Raw genomic sequence first — 24674 nt, 5'->3', positions numbered from 1 at the left:
TTTTTTTTTTTTGTTTTTTACCCACAGGTACAGATGACGACTGACAGAACCCTTTCTACGACACCAACAGAAACATAAATTCTGGTTCGTTATAAGTGGGTGACGTGAAAATCGTCCCTACAAACCATGTCTCAAAGCATTTTCCAGAAATATCAATGTTTTTAACTTAATGTTATTGATTGTGGTTATTTATTATATATTTGTGAAGGTGAAAAATCCTCACCGCGAATTGCTGTATGAAACGTTTCATTCATAAATTGAGTGACTCGAGCATCGAAAATTTACCAAGTGCGTATGGCACCATCTAGTGGATAAATTGAGTAAGAGTTCCTGTATTTCACTAATAATTAATCTGTGCGGCAGTCGACGTCACCTCCCCCCCCAAAAAAAATCAGCGTACAGTTAATTGTTTGGAATATTACTAAAATATGACATCAGAATTGGTACTTTTGCAGTATTTTTACATTTATAAAGTAAAAATTTTACCTCAGCGTAATATGACGACCCAGTGGCCTAATGGATAAGGCATCAGCCTCCGGAGCTGGGGATTGTGGGTTCGAGTCCCATCTGGGTCGTTTTTATGGGACGCATCCTTGACGCAAATTCAGAACGGTTCGACATGGATTTGTGAGATGCCAAGAAGGTGTTTTTTTTCTCGAAACAATGACAACCGTTTAAAAGCGGAAATCCATAACACAAACGCATGTTACATCAAATTGTTTCTTTTTTTTAAAGCAACAACACGAAAACTAAACAAATACCCGTGGGACCTTTGGCAGCCTAAATTCATACTGGTTAATAGGCGATCAAATACTTATGTCATGCGATAAAATGCAAATTAATTATTTAAAAATCATCGACTGTGACTGTCTGGGATTTTTGTTTTAGATTCTGTTTCTCAAGAGTACTTTTGAAACAAATTACAGACCTCCACCTGCTTTTGTAAGTGGGAAAACATAAAAAAAAATCTGCATTGTATAAATAATCAATAGTCGTTCTTTCCACAGTGTGCGCGCATGTGTGTGTGTGCGTGCGTGCATGTGTGTGTGTTTGTGTGTGTCTAAATCACGCAGTCATTTTGAGGAACACGTTTTTTTTTTTAAATGAACCCACTACCAACACGTCACCCGTGGCATGATAACGTCATCAGTCATAGCAGACACAGTGACCATTGGGTCTCTTACAGGTATTTTGTAAAATAATTCGCTTATGAATGGAAAGAGTGTCATCAGTTGTACTGTTTATCTGCGTGTGTGTGCGTGTTTGCCGGGGAGTAGGACGTCCCGCCTTATGCTGTTGGCCCTTCCCAGTGGTGTATAAAAGCTTGTGGAGGCTCAGCTCTGCGATACACCTTGGTCTGTGTGTCTCAACCAACACAACATTCACCAACCATGATGAGGATTAATGTGTTTGTTTTTTTCTTAGTGTTCCGTCTTCACAAGGCACAGGAACATGTTAATGGTAAGTGTGAAGTTGTTTTGTTTTTGGAAAAAAAAAAAACTCACTTTTTAAAGCTTATGCTATAGTAGTATTTTTTTTCAGTCCAATCAGTTGCTATGATGGTTTCTCAAAAATAGGAAGGATTTGTCGTATTTTATTGATTTCTTGGAGAGGGGCTTAGAATTATGATTGTTGCAATAATTCAATGTCTCTTCTAGTTATCAGTAGTTTGGAAACCTTGAAAGACAAGCAACGAGTCCAACTGGGGAACCAGATTGCTAAACGGGGTCTTGAGCTGAGAAAGTTCGGGGTTCACATTGCGTATATTGTGTTTATTTTAAATTATTACTCTTTTAAATTGGAGAATTCTAAATGGTTTACAGTGGACAGAGACTAAATTATGTTCATTATCTGTCTAACTATCTATTTATCTATCTTACCTACATCTGTGTAAATAATTGCTGTGAATCAAACTGAATATGTTCTACTTTCAGAGTTTTATCCTCTTGTTGAGAAAGGTCCAATCAGTTTTGTGGATCCTACACAGAGCAATCAAACCAGGCTGATGGTGAAAGAACCTTCACTGCCCATCAATGAACTTCTAGAAAAGAGCAGCAGGACCGGCGAGTCCAAATTTTCCCTCCATCCTTTACCTTCTGCTGTCTGGCCAAAGCACAATGACCTCGCACCCGTCCCTCGCCACCATGGTGTCCACAACAAGAGCAAGCGAGGCCCTAAGAGTGAGCACTTACTGGAACTGAACACGGATAAAACCAGAGGGGAAACAGCCGGTCTCCTTCCCAAACCTTCTCTGACGGCGTCGACGGCTGCGGCCGCCAACCGCACCGCTCAGAGCGGCATCAGTCCCCCTCAACCCACCCAGCCGGAGGGCTATCCCAACTCCAGACCCAGGAGCCCTGCTCATGCACAGCCTGCTCCAGCACCTTCTCCTCGCAAAGACCCCCCCAATAGACGCCTGGACCCAGAGGAGAACCGCCCGGGGAAAGCCGGTCTCTACCAAACCGGAATTGGTGCAGCGCCGCCTCGAAACAACAGCCGGCCACCTGTCACCTTCAACCGTCGCTCCTCCAGCCTCCTGTATCAATTTGACATCCTCAGACGAGGTCAGTGTTCTATCCTGTTCTTGGAACGTTACCACATAACGGATCTAGGAATGAAATCATTCCCTATTGCCTTTGGGGATTACAGTTTTCATAATTCAAATTTCTACAAGGGTGTAAGATTACCACCAGGGTCAATTTTTTGGTTTTGTTTTGTGACAACTATGGGTTCGAAATCAGTTTCGGGCTTCCCCTTCGGAGTTAGCTTGTTCTCGGCTTCCTCCCACATTCCCAAAACATACATTAGGTCAATTGGAGATTCAACATTTTCCATAGGTGTGAATGGTTGTGTGGCTGGCGGGCAGTCCAGGGTTTACGCCACATTTAACACAAAGTCACCTTGGCTAAGCTTGACCCAATGAGGCCTGAGGCTCTAGAAAATGGATGAAAGGATGAAAACTGAAAGCACATCAGTCGGATTCAACATTTTGGAATGAGCTACTCCAGCTTCTCCTGCCAGAATATCACATTAATTCCCATCTATTTTTGCATGCTTTAGGTCCAATGCTCTTTTTCCAAATTAAGTGGAGAAGGAGCTGTTCTATTGACATAAGTTAGGCAAGTGCAAGCATTCAAACGTGTCATTCGCTCCCCGCAGAGTCCGACCTCACCCATGATGCCTTCTGCATGAATGAGTGCAGGAAGGAGAAGGATGAGAAGGATTATTACTGCTACAGCGAGTTTGGTAAGTACACACGATGAGCAACGGTACGAAAAGCGTAGCTTTCTCTGCTCAATCAACAAACGAGACATTTTCAGACAGGTGATTCGCTTTATTTGCAGATTGGTATCATCAGAAGACCGTGTTCAGTCAGTTAAACACCATGTACAAATGGCCCCGATTTCAGTTACAGGATCAAGACATATTACAGAGATATCAAAACTGTCTGTTTCATAAGCACCAAGACGTTACCTTGTTTTGCTTGCCGTTGGTGCTAATCTAAGATTTAAGGTGTTAGCTTTGGTTCTTCTTTATGTAGCTAATGTTAGCAGACAGAATGAAAGGACAGAATGATGAACACAAACACAATTACATAAGTGAGAGTGAAGAATGTTTACCTTTGATCCTTTGTATACTTTGTCTTGAGATTCAGGTCTTTAGTTTCCCCCAAGTCTCAGAGAGGACCATCTATGACCTTTTATCTTGATTCTATGCAACATCATCTGAAATAAGCGTGATCCTAAGCTTTGCCATGTTATTTAAAAGACTGACGTCGCATTGATTGTTGACTTTGAGTACTCGTCATTCATTACAAACTACCTTGCTCTTAAGATATTCGGCTAACCTTTATTGAGACGAGGCACATTTTTACTTTAGAAAAATCTTCCAGTACACCACTAAACCAACATGTCACAAACTGAATATCGACGACTATGATACCTTTTTTTTTTTAATAATCTTTATAGAACAAGTCAGAATACAATTCTCAGTAAACAGAAAACAAAACGAACATGTTATTAATACATACATATATTACAAATGTTTAAACAAAAAAGAAGCCAGGGGATTTTTAGACAAAAATTTCAAATAAGGAGCATATAGCCAAAGTCTTAACAGCTTGACTATGATACCTTGACGTTCATCCCCGCCCAAATCAGCTGTCAACGGAGTCGTCCACGACATCGACGTGCTGCGTAGAGGGATACGTCTCATTACTCTGATGGTGAGCAGCGACGGGTTCTACAAGATGAGTCGCCTCTACGCCACCCCTGACAGCTTCTTCTTCAAAGTGCGGCTTCTGGTCCTGGACACTTACAAGTGCAGCAAACCGTGTCCTGATATCAAACTTGGTAAGTGCTTGCTGCTTGCAATAGAATAAGTGCTTATTAGTCCAAGAATGGTGAAATTCCAGTTCTATACCAGCAAAGTTAACAGTAGCAGTGCACAAGAAAACTCATATCAAAGAACTACTACTGGCAATTTACACTGAGCAGAATGAGCAACAACGTATTTGACTAAATAGATACTATCAGGTAGGGGATATAAGTTTATAAGTTTCTTTTACTCGCAAATGAACGGTTTCAAGTTTTATTGGTTGTTTACTGAACATAGAATACAGTCAAAAATGCATAAAAAAAAAACAGTCGAAAAGGGTCACTAAAAGTCTCCTTTACAATTTTGCCACAATTCTGGCTCCCACAGATTGGCTGGTGCCCATGTGGCACAAAGCTATGGTCGATCAGCCACTTCTCAACACTCCTGCTCTCTTGTCATGTATAAAGCCCAACTCATCTAGGATCCAATTTCTTACCTTCCGATGTCCACCACTTTTAGCAAGACTAAAATGTTGTCAAAAGACGTCAAGGTCAAGATTGTAAAGATGCAAAATGATGTAATCAGTTGTCAAACCATCTACAAAAGGCTTGGTGAGAAGCTGACGGCTATTGGTGCCATTATTTGCAAGTGTAAGACATACAAATGAATCATCAATTTGTTCTGGAGTTTCATGCAAGAGCTCGAGTGGTGGAGTGAGGATAGTCATGTGAAAGATGAGTAGCCTCAAAGTACACAGCAGGAACCTGTTGATCATCTGAAGGCAATATGGACCTCAGGAATGTACTGAAATGTTGCACTGCCCGCAAGATCACCCTGCTGAAAGTGCTGCGGTCAAACGGACCCGAAGTGATGCTATTTGCCATGAACTGTGCCTGTCATATTTGGAGAGTAAAGAAAAAAACCCAAAGATCATCCACAGTAAAGTGTGGAGGTATGAATTCGTCAGTATGTTTTCGGCCAGTTTTTTTTTTTTTTTTTGCAAGGGTGCAGAGCAGGGAAAACCTCCTTTGCTCAACTCAAACACCAGAGCTGGGTTTTGGCAAGACCCAAAACATACTGCCAGAGCTACAAAGGAGTGGCTTGAGAAGAAGCGTAATACTTGTAAGATCATGGAGTAGCCTTGTCAGTCTCCAGACCTTAACCTCATCAAAAACATGTGGAGGGAGCAGAAACTTTGCGTTTCCAAACAGCAACAAGACACTTTAAGGATTTAGAGAGTTTGTGTAAAAACGAGTGGGCCAAACTTCCTTCTGAGCTGTGTGCAACTCTGGCGACCAACAATTACAAAAGGTCTCATCGCTAAGGGTTTGTAAACCAAGTACCTGTACTGATTTATGTTTCGCTTAAGGTTCAAATACTTATTTCACTCAATAAAATACATTTTATAACTTTTATTTATGCTATCGGTATTGAGGACAGTATTGGTGAAAGGGTGAAGCATAGGTTAACGGCTGAAAAATTGTTACAGTACGTTATTTGTAAAGTTAGTGCAAAAACTTGTCCTTGAGTCGATTCATTCTTGTTCCCAAGGAACCCGATACATCGTAATGGGCCAAATCCACCACCGGAGGCGGCATCTTCCAAACGACCTCCTGAACCTGCTCGGGGTCCGCCTAAAACCAGGCGACGGGATACTCAGGAGCAGCAACTATGTGAAAAGGTTCAACAAACGGAAGCACCAGAAGGTCTTGGAGGCCACCCGCTCTAAGTGTCGGTGAACCCGAACCTGAGACTGTCGGCCCAACTTGCAAGGGAAGAGACATTGCATCTTAACGTGAATCGCTTCTAAATAACCCTTGAGTATTATTACACCAGAAGAAGGTCCAAGAGGCAACACGAGTAGCGATTAGCAAGTTTGTCTCCCGGTCGAGAGGTAGTGGGTTCGAATCTCAGCTCCGGCCTTCCTGTGTGGACTTTGTATGGTGTCCCGATGGTCACGTAGGCTTTCTCCAGGTACTCCAGCTTCTTCCCACATTCCAAAATCATGCACGTTTGGTTCATCAAAGACTCTAAATTGTCCATAGGTATGAATGGGAGTATGAATGTTTGTTTGTCAATATGTGCCCTGCCGCTGACAGGGATTTGCTCCAGCTTAGACCATGACATTAGTGAGAACAATTGCTACAAGAAAATGGATGGAGGAAAGAAGGAAAAGACAAAAGTAAATGGATTCACTTTTCCATGGAACCCTGTGACGTGCATTATCACCATCCATCATTTAACTAAAAATACCACCATGTGTTCTTTTTAATAGTTTCCCAATACACATTGGTACTACTTACAGCATTAGTTCAGCAGCCCACCAGCCCGAAGTAACTGATATTCAAACACTACTTGACCTCTTCATTGATTCATGGCTGGTACATGAAGCTAAAAGGGGATAAAATTAGCCCGTATCCAGAAGGGAACTTTCAGACTAAACACAACATATAATCCACATATTTCATTGCTCTGTTCTGGTATTAGGCAGCTACTGTAGATCTACTGTATGTAATGCCTTTTAATTGCTACGAATGCAAACCGCGCCATTGTGGTTGTCATCGGTGAGCGGGACATGCATTTTTGATGTTACATGGACTAAAATAAGGCATTAAAGAAATTCAGTACAAGTAACCACATGCAGTACCCGTTTTTAGACATGAGAAGAAAAAGATGCCTTTGTTGTGTTCATTCAATTCCCACGTTTTGTGTGACATTTAAATATCATGCATTATTGACCAAGTGTTACCTCAGCTTTGCTCAACGACACCACGGCAGTCTTAACATCTCTCCAGCAACCCATCCAAACTTTTATGCTGTGGTCCTCCACTTTAGAATCCTCAATCTAATTTGCTGCCCAAGTTCAAAATAAAAAGATAAGTGTTGGACTATAGAAGTATGAGGTTTGTTTTCCGCCCTTGCGTTTCATGGAAGGGTGAACATTTGCACTCAATGTTGCATACAGATGAAATAATTAAACTGATTATTTTGTACCCTTGGATGCCACTGAAATGTTTTGTATCATCTGTTACTTAGTGAGATGGCTCAAGCCTCCAAAAGAGTTTGGTCTCTGAATGTTTGTCAGCTGGTCCGCTTGGTTCCCAGGCCGTGGAAGAAGCATCTATCTGGGATCAGCGCTGGAGGGCTGTTGGTGGTGGTGGTGTGGGGTGGGGGGTGGGGCAGGAAACAGGAGCCCACTGCACATCTTGGCCACCATCACAGTGGGAGAACATTCCTCATCAAGGGGTGTAGCGGAGAAAGAAAATAAGGAGTGAGGGGGAGGTGTAATTTGCAACTTGCGTTATGTGTAATTGCACCAAAGCCACATGGAGGAAGTATGTGTTTGGTAGGGGGGCTGAAACCATATTGAGCTTGTGGTCATCTCTCAGCATCCACTCCAGCCTCTGTGTTTATTTGGCACTTTGGTGGATGGACGGAGTAGCCCAGTGGTGTGAAAATGAAAGGTCACCGTGGGAAATGTGATCAAAGGAGAGTTGGTGTGGGCTCGTCAACACTAAGGATTCATTGATCATGCCGAGCTGGGCTGTCTAGATTCATGTTTTCATGCTTCGGGGGAGGAGTTGGAGCAAAGTTTCATGAACCCCGTTTGCCCAAGTTTTATCATGATATGGAAAAAGAAGTCATTGAGTGTATTTAATTTGTAGAGGTATACCCTAAGGTTATGTCCTGGACCCCACTCTGTATCTTAGCACAGGAGATGCCAATACTACGCCCAAAAAGTTAGGGATAACTGGCTTTCATGTGAAATTTCAGGATCACCATAAAACGTATAAATCACAATTTCTTCATTCCTCACGTTTAATTCTTTTGTTGGCATTGCAACAACATGAAAAAGCAGAGAGGAAAAAAAATGCCCAGTCTCATCATTATATATATATATATATATATATATATATATCATTCATTCATGGATGTGGACAGAAGAGGAACTATGGTAGGAGACCCAAGAGGACCCCACTGCTGACACAGATGCATACATGATGGAGATGTTTTGGGGATGCTTTGCTAATACCAGAAGCCCTGTCTGTGTGCATGGCATAATGAAATCTGAATACTAACCAGAAATTTGCAGGAGCAATGTCGGGAGGGCCCCGTGGAGAAAGACGTTTCTCAGTCAGAGGTCATGGGTCTTACAGCAGGAAAGTGACCCAAAGTACATGTTAAAAAGTACCCCAAATGGCTTAAGACAAAGCACTGGTGAGTTCTGAAGTGGCAAGCTATGAAGCCAGATCACAATTCCGTAGGACACTGGTGGAGAGATTTCAAAACAGCAGTTGGGAAGAGGCATCCTTCAAACCTGAGAGACTTGGAGCCGTTGGCGAAAAAAGAGTGGGCCAAAAATTCCAGCAGAGAGGTGTCAGATACTTGTTGATGGTTACAGGAAGCCATTGATTTCATTTTTTTCCCCCCCAAAGAATATGCTACGAAATATGAGCTTCAGGGTGCCAGTAATTTTGTCCAGTCCATTTTTGGAGTTCTATGTGGAATTATCAGATTTTTTTTTGCAACTTATTTGTGTTATTCCAATTCTGACAAAAAAAAAAAATGTGAATACAGAATAATTTGTAATTGGTACAATTTTCTGGGAAAAGTGGTGCATTATCTGATGGCAGTGTTCTTGGCCATGACTGTAATAACACTCCATTTTGACCAAGCCATCTTCCCAACGTAGCAACGACAGCTAACGTCAGCTTGTTTACAGTGCACTCCTTGTGCTTGTAAGTGAGGGGTTTGACTTAGGTCAGAGACTCAAGTGAGGGAGGGATTAGTTTGGTGAGACAACATTCAAACCTTGCACGCAGTTTTAAAACAGCAATGGCAACCTTTAAGCTTGTAAACCGAGGTTCCACTGCATTTTATGAATTGTGGTGTGCCCCAAGGTTAAGTCCCAAGCCCTACTCTGTTTGGCTTATGCCTTCACGTGAATCATCCTAGCAGTTTATCTCATCTTAATGCAGGATATGTTGATAAACAAAACGATATTTTAGCAAATGCACTTTTTTTGTGGTGTTCACCAAGGTTATGTCTTAAGCCTTGCTTTGTTTTAAGTATGTTAGTTTGTTTCAGTCGTTAATGCAGGAGATGCCAATGAACAAGCCATTTCATGTATTGTGATGTGCGCTGGGGTTTCTAGACACGGAAGCTGTTTTGGCTAAATCTAGTCTGGAAATATAACAAATTAACAAGAAATAAACAGGAAGTGATACACTATATTAAATGAATTCTGATGTCCAAAGCTCTACTGTGCCTTTCTTACATGAGAAGACAAGTGTTTTTCAGAGTTCATATCTAAATACAGTTGATGCCCAAAAACAGTGCTTCATGTATTGTGGTGAACCCCAAGGTTATGTCCTACATCTGTTTGCCAAACATGTGAAATGTTTTAGAAGTTTATCTTCATGCAGAAAATGTCAATGAACAAGGATACATTCATTCATTCATTCATTTTCCGAACCGCTTGATCCTCACTAGGGTCGCAGAACAAGGATATAGTATTGCATTTTAAGTTGTGGTGTGCCACAAGGTTATGTCCAAGGTCCAACTGTTTTTGAATTACACGAGATGATACTGCATGTTGTAGTCAGTCTGTTGCAGTACAGAGGTACTTCAAGGTAAGATTTCCTAAAACTTGTCTATGTATGTTTTGCAGAGTCAAGCCACTTCAAGCTCACTTGTTTGTTGATTCAATGAAGCACCATAGAAAGCAGGTGTCAAAAAACAGTTCTTTATTATCTACAATGTAATGTCTTATCAAGTAAAAAAGACTCTTTCAAAATCTGTTAAAAACATAGAATGCATTTTTTCCTCCGCTGTTACATTACATTATTTTAAAAAAAAAACTTGAGAACCATTTGTCGCTATGAATAAATAATACAAGAAATGCAATGTCAATATAAGATCATTATTATGCTGGACCAGTTGCTTCCTTACCAAATAAAAACAAAAACTCATTCTTCACAATAATTACCACTTTCATTTTACCACTTTTAATATAAAGAGCAACTTCACAAATCAACAGTAGAGTTCACTGCAATTAAAGAGGAAATATATTTCAAAAATACAAGTGGGCTTAGTTGCTGGTTTAAAGTGTGGAAAAATTTAAAGTTTGGACAAGTCTAAAAGTCTACAGATTTGGTAAGCAGTCGATTACTTCACGGGGAAACAATGGAAGTTTGCCTCTCTGTCATGTGACTGCTCCACCGGTTCAAATAAGACAATCACAAGCTTCCAATACCTTACAAATGCAGCTAGACTACCGTATTTTGTGTCCAAACCCACGATAGAAAGACTACAGGGTCCCCGGCTCATTGTTTTCCTCCCTCACATGCAGCCACAGACCGCAGTGTAATTGAGCTTATGAGAGGAAATGTCAACAATCCAATTACTGGAGTGCTTTGAGCGGGAGTTGAGACACACATGCGAGCTGACCTCGGGGAAATATGCAGCAGAAAGGATGGACACAACTTTCTTTGGATGCATTTACAGTACATGCGGGTTCATTCAACCCTCTCCCAAGGCCTGAATAGTTTTACCCACTATTTTCTGCAACTTCCTGTGAGGGTTTTAGGAAGTGAAGCGGGCGGTGGTTGGAAAGGCATGACCTGCGGGTTGACCACAACAAACGGACTCGGGAGAAAACGAGGAATCCCTCCCCCGCCCCCCTCCCAAATGACTGAAGTGAGGAAGTTTGTTTTCCTAAAATAGTTAAGTGCAATGATGCTAATCCTGCAGAGAAAATATTTACGGGAATGTTGGAGCATGTGGCACCAATTGGGTAGCTTGAGGCCTTGAAGTCAGCGAGACGACTCAAGGGAATTTCGAACCGATGAAGATTTTTCAAGAGACATTCACGAATGGGATTATCAGACGGACGTGAAACACTGCGAGACAAAAATGTTTACAATTAAGTCCCACACCCCCATTAAGATGGTGCTTGGAGGCATTCCAAAATTAGATGACTAAATGAGAGACTCTGAGCCTGCACTAAGAGGGGATTTGGGTTCGTGAACTAAGCGCACGTACAGTCTTAAGTGCTAGAATGGTAATTCTCCTTCAAAGGATGCTACTTTAGTGAAATGCTACAGGTTGAGCTTTCTTTGATGAGAATTTCGAAGGATTTTGAACAAAAAAAGTACACTGTAAATAGGTGAAAAACTGAAGATTCTCTACTCTCAAACAAAATTAGGTGAGGTAGTGTTTTTTTGTTGATTTGGAATCTTTTAGGTAGCCGTGACACAATGAGAGGATATTATTGAAGATGTTCATTAGAGAAATTTCTATTTTCATTACTTTTTACACATTTGATAAATTGCCACATCCAAAAATATTTATTGTATTCCATAAAGCCACATCCAGTGTTCGAAAGAGACAATACATCCAGAAAGTATTCAGTGCTTCACTTTTTCAAGATTATGTATTGTTAAAACCTTATTCCAAAATGGATTTGTCAATTTAATTACAAAAAAAAAAAAAAAAAGTTGATCTCCTGTGCATCCTGTTTCCACTGATCACCCATGAGATTTTTCTACAAGTTAATTTTAAATATCCGATGTTCAATTTTTGGAATTAAAAATGATTTAGATTCGCATTTAAGGTCCCGCAGTTGACAGCACATGTGAGAACACAAACATACGGAAGCGTGGAACGATTAATGTGAAGTCAACAATTTTGACAGGCAAGTACGTCCAAATGAACTTGTAGACCAAATGCTAAAACCCCCCCCAAAAAATTCCCATAATGCTTTGGGGTATTGACTTGCACATGCTCAAGTAAAAAAAAAAGTAGCATGACACCAATGCATTTGAAATTTTAGTAAGTAAATGTATCTGTATTTTTTATGATTTCATTATGTCTGTAAAGCATGATTTTCCTTTGCCATTTTTTCCCATAATGCCGCAGGTGGGGTTGCTGTTAGCAACAGCAACAGTGGCGGAGGTTAATTTGAAGAGGATTTGAGTAAAGGTTTTGCTTAATTTGTTTTTAAGAATGGTTTTGTAATCTTAGTTGATTCACGTTTTATTCCAGTGGGTGGCCCTAATGCATATTGTTTGCCACCCGCCATAAAACTACAAGAAGATGAAGACGGCACATGGCTAAAGTCTGTCATTGCTGCCAAAAGTGCATCAAGGCTGAAATTGAACAAAATGTGCATAAAGTGAAGCACTGTGACTACTTTACAGATATACTGCATGGTTGATGAAAATTGAAATTGTCATGGATACGAATCATTTTAATAATAATCTAAACTATTTAGAGGTACCTGGACATGCTTTTCATTGGACAGTGACCACCTGGAACAATTTTTATGAATGCTAACCACTTTCAAATGGCAGAATTGAGCTTCCTTTGTGTAAAAGTATAATATATTCTGCATTGTGTGGCCGTCATCTTTTAAGGGGAAGTATGTACTCCTTGTCATTCATTCAGGTTGCAGGTGACCTGGAGCCGATCCCAGCTGACTTTGGGTGAGAGGTGGGGTACACCTCGTCGCCAGTCAAGGTCAAGGATAACACACGTTGTTGGAGAAAAGTCAAGAAAAATAAACAAGGTGCTGCACATTTTGTGCTATTCCCTTCTAAATTCTCATCAGAATGCGAGAGCTTATAGAATTACCATTTCTGCAAGCAAACTGAACCTAAATGGTCCAGCTGGTTCACTTCTTCGGCATCTGGATGTTTCCATTTGCCCACACTGGTCTGAAGGAGGGAAGCTCTGTCACCAAGTACAGCTGGCACCTTGGATAGCTCAATGGTCCACTTCCCTTCCCTTTGGAGTGGTGGCACTGTAGCATTTGTCCAATTGAGGGGAAGGCTTTTCGTCTGGAAGTGACCTCGGCTCATGCGACGCAGCACAACTTGGAGCGTGGAAGGTTTAATCAATCAAACGGTCATCTGTATCCTACTTTTATTTTTTTTTGAACTTTTTTTTTTAAAGAGGGCACTAAGAGGCTGCTGATTGTAGTTTGTTGTTATGAGACCTACAGAGACGGCAAAGAGAGGAAAAACAGTGGGTGGTTTCATTTTTTGTTGTTGTTTTTTTTTTTTTTTTATTAAAAGCTTTACAATATAACAAAAATATTTACTAGTGAAAATACAAAAAACATGTATTGGATGCCAGTGGGTCAGACATTTTGATGCAGACCAAACAGCCATGTTGGTGAAACAGAGTGGAAAGTGGGGCCCGATGTTGTAGGATTGCGACTACAATTGCCTTTGGAAGGACAAAAGTACACACATTTTTGAAACTGTCTTTATAGTGCCTAAAATTACTTCACGGAATAAAATACAGCCAATTAAATCATTTGGTGACTATGATATGAGGAAAAATGTCTCGCGGCAGCGTGTTGGGGCCAATAGCCTGAACAAATTTTAAAAAATATAAATTAATTTTGAAATGACAAAGAGAGACGATTTAAGCTTATATTTCATGTTGTATCCAATTTAAAAATATCAGTCATCTGCTTTGTCAAGGTACAGTACATTAAATACAACTCTCTTTGTGCGTGTTACCAACATGGCTGCCGTTCCTCAAATGTGGGATCGGGTAATATGAAGGTTTTGTAATTTTATTGCTGTTTTATACCAGTAAAAAAAAAAAAAAAAAAAAAAAAACCCAGCAACCGTGAATTTTATTAGTCTGTTTTTGTTTTAGATTGACCCTGGCACCCAGGAGTTTGACATCACAATCTGAAAAAGAGACACAGAAAGAGACAACGGAGGGAGTAAATACATGCGGCTGAAGAACATTGCTGCTCAAAAGCAGTGTTTCCCAACCTTTAATGAGACGAGACAGCTAATTTTACATGAGAAAAATGTGGCAAAAAGTAAATAGCACAAGCGCTTGACTGACTAATCGGCTGTCGGATTTAATCGGCTGAGATTAGCGTTTCAAATTGGCAAATTTTATTGCGAATTTGTACACATTTTTAAAAGGGGGATTGCGAGCGCCCATGAAGACAAATGAAAGCAATTTTACTTACGGAGGACATAAGTCATTAATTAAATACACCGTGTGTATGCGGCATATGAACTCATCACCAAACACCTCTGCACCGCAAAATAAAACTCTTCATGAAACGTTTTTGTGTATTCTGTCACATGTGGTGCACATATTGAACATTTGTGAGGCACAATAAAATTGCTAAGAAAAATTATAGTATACCTGTTTATGTCTTTGGAATGCTGATAAATCAGACCCCCCCACCCCCCCACGAATCATGTTTTATTTTGTTTGTCTAAGACAGTGCTCCCAGCCTTTGTTGAGCATAGGCACACGGTTTAGGTGAAAAATATATCACCCAACAGAACCAACAAAATGTCACATAAAGTAGGTATACTGAAATAATGACATCCCAAATTTATTCACCAAGTGTGAAATCTGGCTTTTGAAATTGAACACAAAGCTAATGTTGTGTGACAGTTACTTGTTTTGCCTCTGTCACTACACGTCACTAGCATAGAGAGATGAAGAAAGAAAGATACATTCTTTTTCGTGAATAAGAATTTTTGGACCAGTTCGGTGAGACTGGATCATTTCACTGGACACAAATGATGATCTCTCATGGAACAGCGGTTATGTACTATTGCTCCGGATTTTTATTTGATTTAGGACAGGGGTGTCAAACTCATTTTAGTCGCGGGCCAATTTGGAGATGCGTCTTCCCTTGGAGGGCCGTTATGACAGTGAAAGCACAAAATTATTACTTGTACACAACAAATGAACAGAATACTAGTTTTGAAATCAGTAAAGTTAATGATCATAGTTTGTTCAATTATTGTTCAAGTGAGTGTAAACGGGGTAACAAAATTTAACGTTATTTATTACACACGACAATTTGACATTCCAATACAGATTTTAGCAAGTTGACACATAATTTGCTTTCGCGGGCCACATAAAATGATCTGGCGGGCCAGATCTGGGCCACGGGCCTCGCGTTTGACACGAGCGATTTAGGACATCCGTACTTCTTCTAAATGCCACTGGAACAGAGCATGCCTACATGTGCATTTTGTGACATTCACTTTGGAAAAAAAATCCGACCGCACAGGCAAGACAGCCAAGACAGCCAAGACGATTAAAAAACGGGAAAGGCCACGGTGGGGTGATGTTTTATTGCTTTGTTTGGCAGAGTCAAGTGTCGTCTTCTTACCTGCTGGCTTTGAAGCCTTTGAGCTTCTGCACGAAGAAGCTCTCCAGAACCTCGGCACACTGGTAGAACGGCGAGTCGCTGGGGTTGTAGTAGCGGCAGTTGTCAAAGATTTTGGTCATGTCCGCCACAAACTCCGTTAGCCTGACATACTTGCGCTTCTGTAACCTCTCCTCCATGGTTGAAAGATCTAAGAAAAGAGCATTGAACAGACACGACCTCAGGGTATTTGCAATGTGATTTTTGGACGCGGAGTACATGATGGGGATAGTTTAAAAAAATGAAGCGTGCTAATTGGCTTCATATATAACGTGCGCGGGTGAAACAGCTTCGAGGCTGTGCTTCAAACACATCAGACATGGTAACCTCGACAACCCCAAACCACCCATCCAGGAATCCAGTGGCGTGCGACTTAGAGGAAATATCAAAGGACCTCCTTCTTCTCAATCATCAGATTTCACGGAGAGACCAAAATTTCAGACTCACCGGCCAAAACGCCCCCACCCCCCTCTTCTTTTTAAAAAACTAACAGGGTCTTTTTCTTGTGGTGGCTGGACTTACAGGAGCAAAGTGTGTATGGGAGGGTAGTCTCTTTTCCACCGGGAGTCTGGCAGAACCAGGCCAGCTCATTAACGGTTTTGTTTGTGTAAACGTTCAAAAAGACCCCGTTGACGCAAGTCTACATTTACATGGCTGGTTTGATCTGAGATGGAGGGCTTCCTCTCTGCAGGCCCCCGGGCAGCTAGAGGTTTGAATGTTTGAGCTAGTCAGACTGTGTGTCATTTTCAAAACACTGTAAAGAACTTAGTGAATGAAACAAGTGAAAAGAGCCATATCCGGCTGATGAATTCAAGCTTGAGAAGAAACACTATCGCTTTCGTTTACGTTTTTGCAACATTTATTTTTTTAAAGTAGAAGCGACCACCACAAAGGGTGCTAAATAAGACTATAAGAAAGGGTCCTCTATTTAATGAGAGTTTTGTTCGTACAGCGGCAGCGTAATCCAAATTTGTATGCAAATTGGAAAATCGTTAACCTAACCACTAACACAGCAGAAAAGTCATGATCGCAGTAAATATTCAGCAAATATTGCAGCAAATAATCTGCCCATTTATCAGTAATTCAATAATTAGCTGAAGTCAATTAGTGGAGTGAATATTTACTTACAGTCTACTTATAGTGTGTGCCCCTAAGTTTTCTATTTGCACCTCTAAATGTCAGGTTGGGCCCACTGTGCTCTTGTTTGAAAAAAAAAAAAAAAAAAAACATTGTCTGGAGCCCCGTTGTAAGGTAAAGTTAACTGTTTATTGTATTAGGAACAAATATATTTGATTGACAGGTAAAGGTTGAGCAGGGCGTGTTTTCTGTGTATTTAGATAACACGCCCACACCATCCTACAGCTGAAAGTTGTTTGAGATATTTGGAGATTGTTTTTATTCATTCAAATCTGGCACGCTTTTTAACAACACACTTCTCTGTCGTGTCAAACTGATACCTATTTTCTCCCGTGGTCCAAATAGAACAAATTTTGTCCATCTGTGACCATTTTATTCTTTTCACGTTTTACCTCTGTGGTTTATTTACGTGGCACATTCATCAGGTAAAATTGTTCTTTGAAATATGGTCACTGTTTGATATTTCAGTTTTCAAGCAGTATGTGAAAATGTGACTTGGAACAAAATCTGATTTGATGTTTCATGAGACTTGTAGTACCACACGAATGGAGGAAACATCTGAGCAAAGCAGAGCTCAAGCAGAAATATTTTGACACTGTATAAATTATATCTACACATTATACAATTACGCCCCTAAGCAGAGGGATCTGAATTTCTAGTGTAGTAGTTGGGAGTTTTACAGTAACTCACCCTCAGTAGACTCTTACAAAAATGTAGTCAAACTTTTTATGACTTTGTATTTTATTCATGTTTTGATCTCAGCCTTGAGACATAAGTGTCTCTTACCAATGGCTGTGGGCCTGTTATTTAGTTGAATAGCATTCCCTAATTGTTTTTCAGGTAATGACCACAGCCCTAAGACACAGGTTTACTTCTAATTGTATTGGCTGGAATGCTCCGAAAAAAATAAACAAACATTTAGCAATTCCTGCTACCAGTAAATGAGCTGAAACTTGGAACATTGACTTATGATACTTGTGCACATGCAGAGATGGTCATCACTGAAATGTATTGGGGTTGGAAAACCCCCCCAAAACATTTACACTATTGTGTGGGGTAAAATTGAAAGCTGGTAGAGGAATAAAAAATGGGTTCGTAGATTCATATGGAAAAGAGGATCAGGACCCACTTTCGCAGAAGACACATGAACATGCACTCACCCATTGGTTCCTTGATAACTTTATAGTAGTCAGGGGCGTCGCTTGTATCCACTGGCTCTAGGAATGGCCACGCCATTTTGTGTGCCTGCAGAGGAGGGAGGGCCCAGATGTAAAGAGAAAGACATTGGAGAAATCTAAAATCTGTCTGTGAAAGTGACATCGCAAACATATAGGTCAACAGTGATGTGTCCTCTGAAAGGAGATGAGGAGTGCCGGGGAGACAGGAGGAGAGGAGAGAATACACAAAATAAAAAAAATAAAAGTGTGAGAGGAAGCAGTCATCCAACTCATGGCGAGCCATAAGATAAGTCTAACAAAGAAGGCTTTTGTTTGGTTGCTGTTCCACTCAGGAGGGACATTGAGGGGGTGTTTGGCCCATTAAGGACAATGCAACTTCTCCAAGAGTTATGCTTCTCGGATGGTCGCTGAACTTTATTTTAAAGAGCAGAAAAAAACCTCCTCTCTAAAAACATGCTGTAGACCAGATTGGACAAATTGAACAAAACAATAAGTTACATTTTTTTGCCGCTCAAAATCACCGATGTGCCACACCCACAAGTCTTACAAGCCTCGTGCAGAGGTTGTGCATTGAGGTTCAGGAGCAAAAATTACATTAACCAGGTAAAATAAATACTCATTGGCTATTATTTTGCAAATATAGATTTCATTTTAGATTGTTTGGTGAAATAGTCCTTTTTTTCTATTCACACTAACAGCTGATTGCATGCTCCCGGACAGGCAGATGACATTTTTGGTTTGCTGTGGGTGGATAATTAAAGTCTAGCTTTTACTTAATAAATATAAGGAGGAGATTGAGTATTTCATTTGAACGTAACCTTGCATCCATTGTCTTTTTTTCTGAATTCAACATGTTTTAAGGTGCACAGCAACAACCACCCCGCCCATAGATTTTCCCTACAGCAATTCACTAATTGCATAGATAAACTACCTCTTTTTCGTACATAGCATTCAGGTAAAAAAAAAGAAAAAAAAAGATATAAACAGTGTTATTGTAATTTCAGATGTCCAAGGTGTTTGTGGCTCCCAGTGTTTTGTTTTCTGTGTGATACAGGTTCAAATGGCTCCTGAGTAGTAACACCAAAAGTCACGGCAAAGTTAACACATAAGCACTTCAACTATCTCGCAACATCAGAATCTTGTGAGACTTTGGCTAATTGGAAATCATAGGATGACGATCTGCTTATTCATTGGCTTGTTTTATTGAAGAGTACCATTGATAGCAAATAGGAAACGTGTGATGACATGCGTCTGTGTCCTGGCTGCTTGGTACCATAAGGCTAATGGGACAATCTGTTGAGATAATTTATAAAACAAAAAACATAACACACACCACCAGTCTGTATGTGAAGAGACTCACATTACAGAAACCTTCCTGTAAACCCGTCACCGGTTGAAAGTGAGCTGATTATCATTTTAGGTAGCATGTTGGGTTTGACAGCTTGTGTCCCACTCACCGTTAAGGAGCGCAGGATTCTCCGCAGGCCCTCATAGTCTTTTTCAGTGAGCGGCGTGAGGACCGTCATTGCGTCCTCTGTCGACTGGCATTGCGGGCATACATATTCGTCTATGTGGTTCGCTTCGCTCTGCAGGATGCCCACACAGCGACCGTGGTACCAGTTTTGACACCGGTCGCAACCAATGTAGAACCTAAGAGCGGGGAAAAAAACCAGCGAGTGATCTTTTTATCAACACAAGGGACAATATTTGTCCTGAAGCAACATAGTCCTCGAGTCTTGGCAGCATTAAAACATGCATTGGTCAAAGTAAGAACGATACTTACTGTGATTCATCGTACGGTGTTTGACAAATGCAGTAGAGCTCCTCTTTGGTGCTCTTCCGGCCCTGTTTACACTCCAAACATATATAGTCGTCCATATCCTTGGCAGCTTTCTCGGTGATTCCCACACATTCGCCGTGATACCAGTTAGTGCACAGATCGCAGCCGATGTAGAACCTTCAGAACGAGGATGAGGTTAACACTGTATAAATGCTCGGCTCCTAATGCTATTTTTGCTGATTATTATTATTATTATTTTTTTAAATCATACCTACATGGATGTGCCTTCACTCAACAGATTTAAAAATCAAAATGTTTGATCATGATGATGAGAAATGTTTTTTTTTCCCCAGCCCAAACTGTCTGAAACATCGGACAATCCTGTTTTGTAATACAGTAAGTTGAACCTCTGCCTCAGAACTGTGAGGCAGACATGCAAACCACGCATCCGCTATGCGTCACCAACCTAATATTCCTCAATTAAACTTTGTTTTAGCTTTTCAGCTCAGTGAAAGCTTCTCTTTGTTCTATTTTTGGAGGACTTGTCATATACATATCTTTTTTTCCCCCTGGGAATCGTAAAACGAACTTTGAATGTGACTTCTTAGTAATGTTGCAAACAGCAAGGCTCTCATACTTGGTCTCATCATAGGGCGTCTTGCAGATACAGTAGAGTTTGGTGTCTTTCTTGGTGTCCTTGGTACTGGTGGTGGAGATCATCTTCTTTTTCTTGGATTTCGCTGACGTCACGCCCTCCCTCTCCTCTTCACGTTTCCTTTTGTGTGTGGGGATGACGGTGGTGCTGTCGTGGTGCTGAGTGGTTATGTTGTGCACACGGGCTTGAGGATGTTGTGGCTGGCTGTGAGAGGCGGAGGCGGCAGCGGCGGCGGCAGCCTGGGCGGCTTTCTGTGCTGCTGCTCTCTCCTTCTCCCTCCGCATCCGCCACAGGTCCTTCTTTAGCTCCTCCTGAAGAGCAACAATGTTACAACATATGATCATTGAGCAGGAAGTGTTTCATCAAACAAATATTTCCCCCCATGTTTCAATTTCCCAGGTCCGCTGTATACCTGGGCCTCTAGATGGAGCTCCTGATCAAGAAGCACTCGTTTCTTCAAGATATCATTCTTCAGCATCTCTTTGTGGCGGTAAAGAAGCGATGCGAGCTTGTTGGCGTTTGCCAACCTCTTCTTAGACTCCACAATCTCCTCCTTCTTCTTCCTCTTGGCCTCCTGCCTCTCATCTCTGTCTATGCGGTCCAGGAGGAACTTCATGACCTGATTGCATACAATCATCCTGTAGAAAAACACACAACGGAATAAAAAGAGAAGTTTTACATCTGATCCCTCTTAAATATTTGTGATGGATTATAAGTAGACAAACAATAGTAGGCAGAAGAGGATATAGCGTAGGCAAGCTCATCCCTATCAATAACTGATATTAAAATATGCAGGTAGGAAAGTCTCTATGAAACTGTATTTTTTTTGTTTGCTACAACAATTAAATTCAAATGGTTACCACAATTCTTCAAAAAAAGTAATTATACAGAAAATTACAGAAAACTATGCATTTCCCTTGAGATGGACAAGACAAGCTTGAAAAAAAAACCCAACAAAAAACAAAGAAACAAACGGACAAAAAACAACCATGAAGCCTTTAAAATGGTGCTGACCATTATCTGTGTGAGTGATGCTTTTTTGGCCATTGGATGCACAGATGTCAAGTGAGTTTTGAGCTGTTCTGTTTATTTATGTTTGACTAGTATGGGGGTGGAGTTGAGAGACATGCTGGGAGATGAGAACTAGAGGGCCTCACTGCGTATGCAAACATGGCAAACAAGAACAGAAGGATGGATTCTGCTGAAGGGTAATTCAAGGTTCAATCTGGGTTAATTTATTGGAAGATGGCTTCCTTTTATGAAAAAAGAGAGAAGCTTTGAACATATTGAGTTGAAAATTGATCGTGTATGACAGTAAATGTGGATAATCTATGACTGCGTCATTTGTCCGTTCACCTGTGTCTGCTAACATTCGCGGCTAGGGGAAAAAATTGTCGCTTCCAGTGAGCAACACAGCGCCTTGCTGGCTGAGCGTTTGTGTGAACGGCATACAAACACACCCGTGGCTGAAAGGGTCAAAGACAGGCCACAAATTGCAGACGATGTGCACGCTGCAAAGGTGGCATGAACAAGGCGTGTGCAGGCAAGCAGCACACTAACATTATGTGCACAGGTTTCACGACACATAAATGCTTTCGCTTTTCTGGTCTCTCCAGATCACTGACACCAATTACAGAAGCATTTGCTGATTAGTTTCCCAGATGAGTCTCATTAAAGCAAAATGACTTCCACATTATTGAAGAAGTCACACTTTGTATGCATAATGGTGAAAAAGTAAGATCTTCATACAGGATCCTCCAAAGCCTGGAAGTCATCTATAAATCTGAAGCTCACCAATGCTCATGAAGAGAAAAGTTAGCAGTGGGCTGAAAAATACATGAAAACTTATTTTCATTTTCAAACTGTTTTATCCATTGATAAACACCCTGTTAGTGAAGGGTCAAGATAAATGGACTGAGTCATCATGTCCCTAAAGAAACTGTCAGGAGTTGGCAGAGTGACGTTTTGGGCAGGAATGTGTGATGTGAGATGTCGGCCCCTTCAGGGTGTCTGAAAGTGTCAAAATGACGTCCACAAAATAAGTGGAGTTTGTAACTCATGCAAGACAATGCACTAACCAATGCAGGAAAGCATATGATTGAAGCTTTAGTTGCTAGGGGATTAAAAAGGGGCAAGGGGTCGAGGGCTCACGGTCTGGCCACCACCATCCACTGACCTCAATTCTATTGAGAATGTGTGGAGCATCCTTGAAAAGATATATGAGGGCAGTGGCCGTTTCATCACCATGGAAGCCAATTGGTTTTTAAGTGTTTGTACATAATAATTTGGAACACTGGATTTTGAATATTTGGGGGGGCGGGGGTGAAAATAAAATCCTTCCATTGTTATAAAAGCTAGTATTATTGTCAATGAAACATTTTATTTACTGCAAAATGCATTGACAATTTATGAAAATAAACCAAAATAGCATAGCTGAAGAATTTGAAAAAAAAAAAAAAACGCCTATGTGTGACTGTCAGAGTAATGCAGTGATTTAAAAATGTTTTGCAGGAAAAGCCCAAAGAGGTGGCGCGGCAACATGGAAAACGGATGGAAAATAAGCAGAGACAGACTGCCAAAGGAGCTTCTGGGTCGAAGTCACGCTAGTCTGGCTTTGGTGTTTCGGGTCTGTGTGAATGGGCACAGTGTTGACACAAACACGTGTGTGTCAGAGTCAGCGAACGGTCAGGGCATCATCTAGCTACAACGTGAACATAGAGGACGGGAAGGTGAAGAGAATATCTTAACATTACTTTACGTTCTCTCTCTTTACGGTCCAAAAGAAACTACACTCTGGCTACTCAGACATTTAAGAGAGAAGCCATAGTGATGTCATCCACATGAAATATTTAAAAGAGCTAGAGCGGCAACGTGAGGTCTGCTACTGAAACTTATTCATGAACCGATTAGCCGTTGTATCGTCACTTGTTGGGTTACATGGTGGCCACGCAGCTGTTCGTAGTTCCACACCCGAAAGTTCCCATGCTGTGCAGCAACCCTCAACATGCTGTTGATCTGATCAAGAGAGGAAGGGACACATACACACGCATACATCTACACACAAAAACAGCTAACCTCTGATTCTCTTCTCTCTCCTCAGGTGTCAGAGTCTTCTTCTGCTTCAGATATTCAATTAAAGCGTTCTGCTTCATCACAACCTAAGAAAGACAGTCAATTGAATCATTTTGGAAGGACATGGCTATCCGGTGGCACCTTGCCCTTACGAGTTTAATTAATTCAAGAGGCTGTGTTGGAAGTCAGTCCTTTTTCAAGGTTTTTAAAATGGTTCAATTAAGCAAGACCTACTGTACAATTTGCTGGCATACATGTATTAATATGCAATTATGTGAAGTAGTCTATGTAAAAATAACTTTTTAAAACCGAAAATGGTTTGCATTTAGTTCTAACATATATGTTCTTTGTGCATAAGTATAAGATTGTAATGTATGCACAATATATCTGCACAGTCCGTGTGTACTTGACAGTGAACATGGAAGTGGATTCCTGGCGTGTATGCTGTCAGGGCAACAGCGGCTGTGTGTGTCCCTCGCCCCCTAAGCCCAGTCGCAAGATGATTTGTCATTGGCCGTTTTTAACTGTCGCTCAACGACAAACTCGAAAGGAGGAATGCCATCGGTTGAACTGAGTTTTACATGCAACACGAGCCAGGTCATGTGACTGATATCATCCGTATCCCGATGTTAATATCATGAATATTCATATCTCAGTTCCGGTATGATAAAGATGCATGGTTGTGATGCCTTCCTAAGCCCACACCTGTTTCTGAATGATGTCCTTCTGGCTGACAGAATTGAGGGCTTGCTCTTTCTTGGCTTCTGCAGCTTGTTTCTTCTTCTGCTGTTGCTGCTCTCGGAGCTGCTGTATCCTCTGCAGCTGCTCCTGTACGGAAGCAGCCTGGATGGTCACAACGTTCCCCATCTGCAGGGACAACATTGTGAGAGATGAAACTCCAAATTAAGTGCTAGTGTCAGTAGCAACCAATCAACAGATGGCATTAACAGCAACAACAGTAAAATTTAATCAACTACAAAGTTGCTGATGACCACAATATCTCATGCGTCTTCTTGGATGTTCAAATGCAATTCGATACCCAAGTGGGTGAAGGAATAATTAGTGCGTAGTTGCTGTATCCAGTGGAGGATTTTATGAATTGGAAGTTTCAGTAACCCTTTTCAAAGAACATCATCATCTGTTACAACCAAAACCCATCTAATTTTCCATTCGACTGAGCAGTCACACAAATTCCCTGAGCGTTCCTTGGACCACTGTGAGCAAAATATAACACGCACATGGCGGCCAAATCAGTGTGACACCTGTCCAGAACCTTAGATTATAACACGTTACATATTGTAGTAGGTATGTTACAAAAAAACTCAAACA

The 24674-nt window shown here is 41.0% G+C and overlaps 2 protein-coding genes and 1 non-coding gene across 6 annotated transcripts in view; 2 read left to right on the top strand and 1 right to left on the bottom strand.

Annotated features, from left to right (window-relative positions):
• The first annotated feature begins 502 nt into the window (after nucleotides 1-502).
• trnar-ccg (transfer RNA arginine (anticodon CCG)) lies at nucleotides 503-575 on the top strand. Its single transcript has one exon. It is a non-coding gene; the product is annotated as a tRNA-Arg (tRNA).
• Nucleotides 576-1331: 756 nt separating this feature from the next.
• On the top strand, nucleotides 1332-7313 carry LOC109519945 (uncharacterized). Its single transcript, XM_019876833.1, has 5 exons — nucleotides 1332-1461; nucleotides 1935-2564; nucleotides 3160-3246; nucleotides 4161-4352; nucleotides 5869-7313. Exons 1-5 carry the CDS (start codon nucleotides 1392-1394, stop codon nucleotides 6054-6056), a joined length of 1167 nt encoding a protein of 388 aa, XP_019732392.1. The 5' UTR covers nucleotides 1332-1391; the 3' UTR covers nucleotides 6057-7313.
• Nucleotides 7314-10049: 2736 nt separating this feature from the next.
• LOC109519852 (nucleosome-remodeling factor subunit BPTF) overlaps nucleotides 10050-24674 on the bottom strand; it is a 40341-nt gene continuing 25716 nt past the window's right edge. For 3 of the 4 annotated variants that reach the window (XM_019876659.1, XM_019876660.1, XM_019876661.1), the window contains exons 28-36: nucleotides 24051-24212; nucleotides 23349-23431; nucleotides 20686-20911; nucleotides 20256-20584; nucleotides 19622-19795; nucleotides 19296-19488; nucleotides 17821-17905; nucleotides 15488-15674; nucleotides 10050-13315 (exon numbers count right to left, since the gene is read on the bottom strand). In XM_019876659.1, the coding sequence (XP_019732218.1) occupies nucleotides 13279-13315; nucleotides 15488-15674; nucleotides 17821-17905; nucleotides 19296-19488; nucleotides 19622-19795; nucleotides 20256-20584; nucleotides 20686-20911; nucleotides 23349-23431; nucleotides 24051-24212 (1476 nt within the window). In that variant the 3' untranslated portion in view covers nucleotides 10050-13278. Of the gene's footprint in view, nucleotides 13316-13360; nucleotides 14025-15487; nucleotides 15675-17820; nucleotides 17906-19295; nucleotides 19489-19621; nucleotides 19796-20255; nucleotides 20585-20685; nucleotides 20912-23348; nucleotides 23432-24050; nucleotides 24213-24674 lie in introns of those variants that run through there. The other variant, XM_019876662.1, reaches the window with a different exon arrangement.

Source organism: Hippocampus comes, unplaced genomic scaffold, assembly GCF_001891065.2.
Source record: "Hippocampus comes isolate QL1 unplaced genomic scaffold, H_comes_QL1_v1.1 scaffold51, whole genome shotgun sequence".
Classification (NCBI taxonomy): Eukaryota; Metazoa; Chordata; class Actinopteri; order Syngnathiformes; family Syngnathidae; genus Hippocampus; species Hippocampus comes.
Note: the sequence above shows the minus strand (reverse complement) of the source record. Positions and strands in the feature narration are given on the sequence as shown.

Bases quoted from the DNA above. Each gene is read 5' to 3' on its own strand.
- LOC109519945 (XM_019876833.1), top strand. From the start codon at position 1,392: ATGATGAGGATTAATGTGTTTGTTTTTTTCTTAGTGTTCCGTCTTCAC. The intron at 2,565-3,159 runs GTCAGTGTTCTA...CGCTCCCCGCAG, and splicing joins ATTTGACATCCTCAGACGAG to AGTCCGACCTCACCCATGAT. The intron at 3,247-4,160 runs GTAAGTACACAC...CGCCCAAATCAG, and splicing joins TTACTGCTACAGCGAGTTTG to CTGTCAACGGAGTCGTCCAC.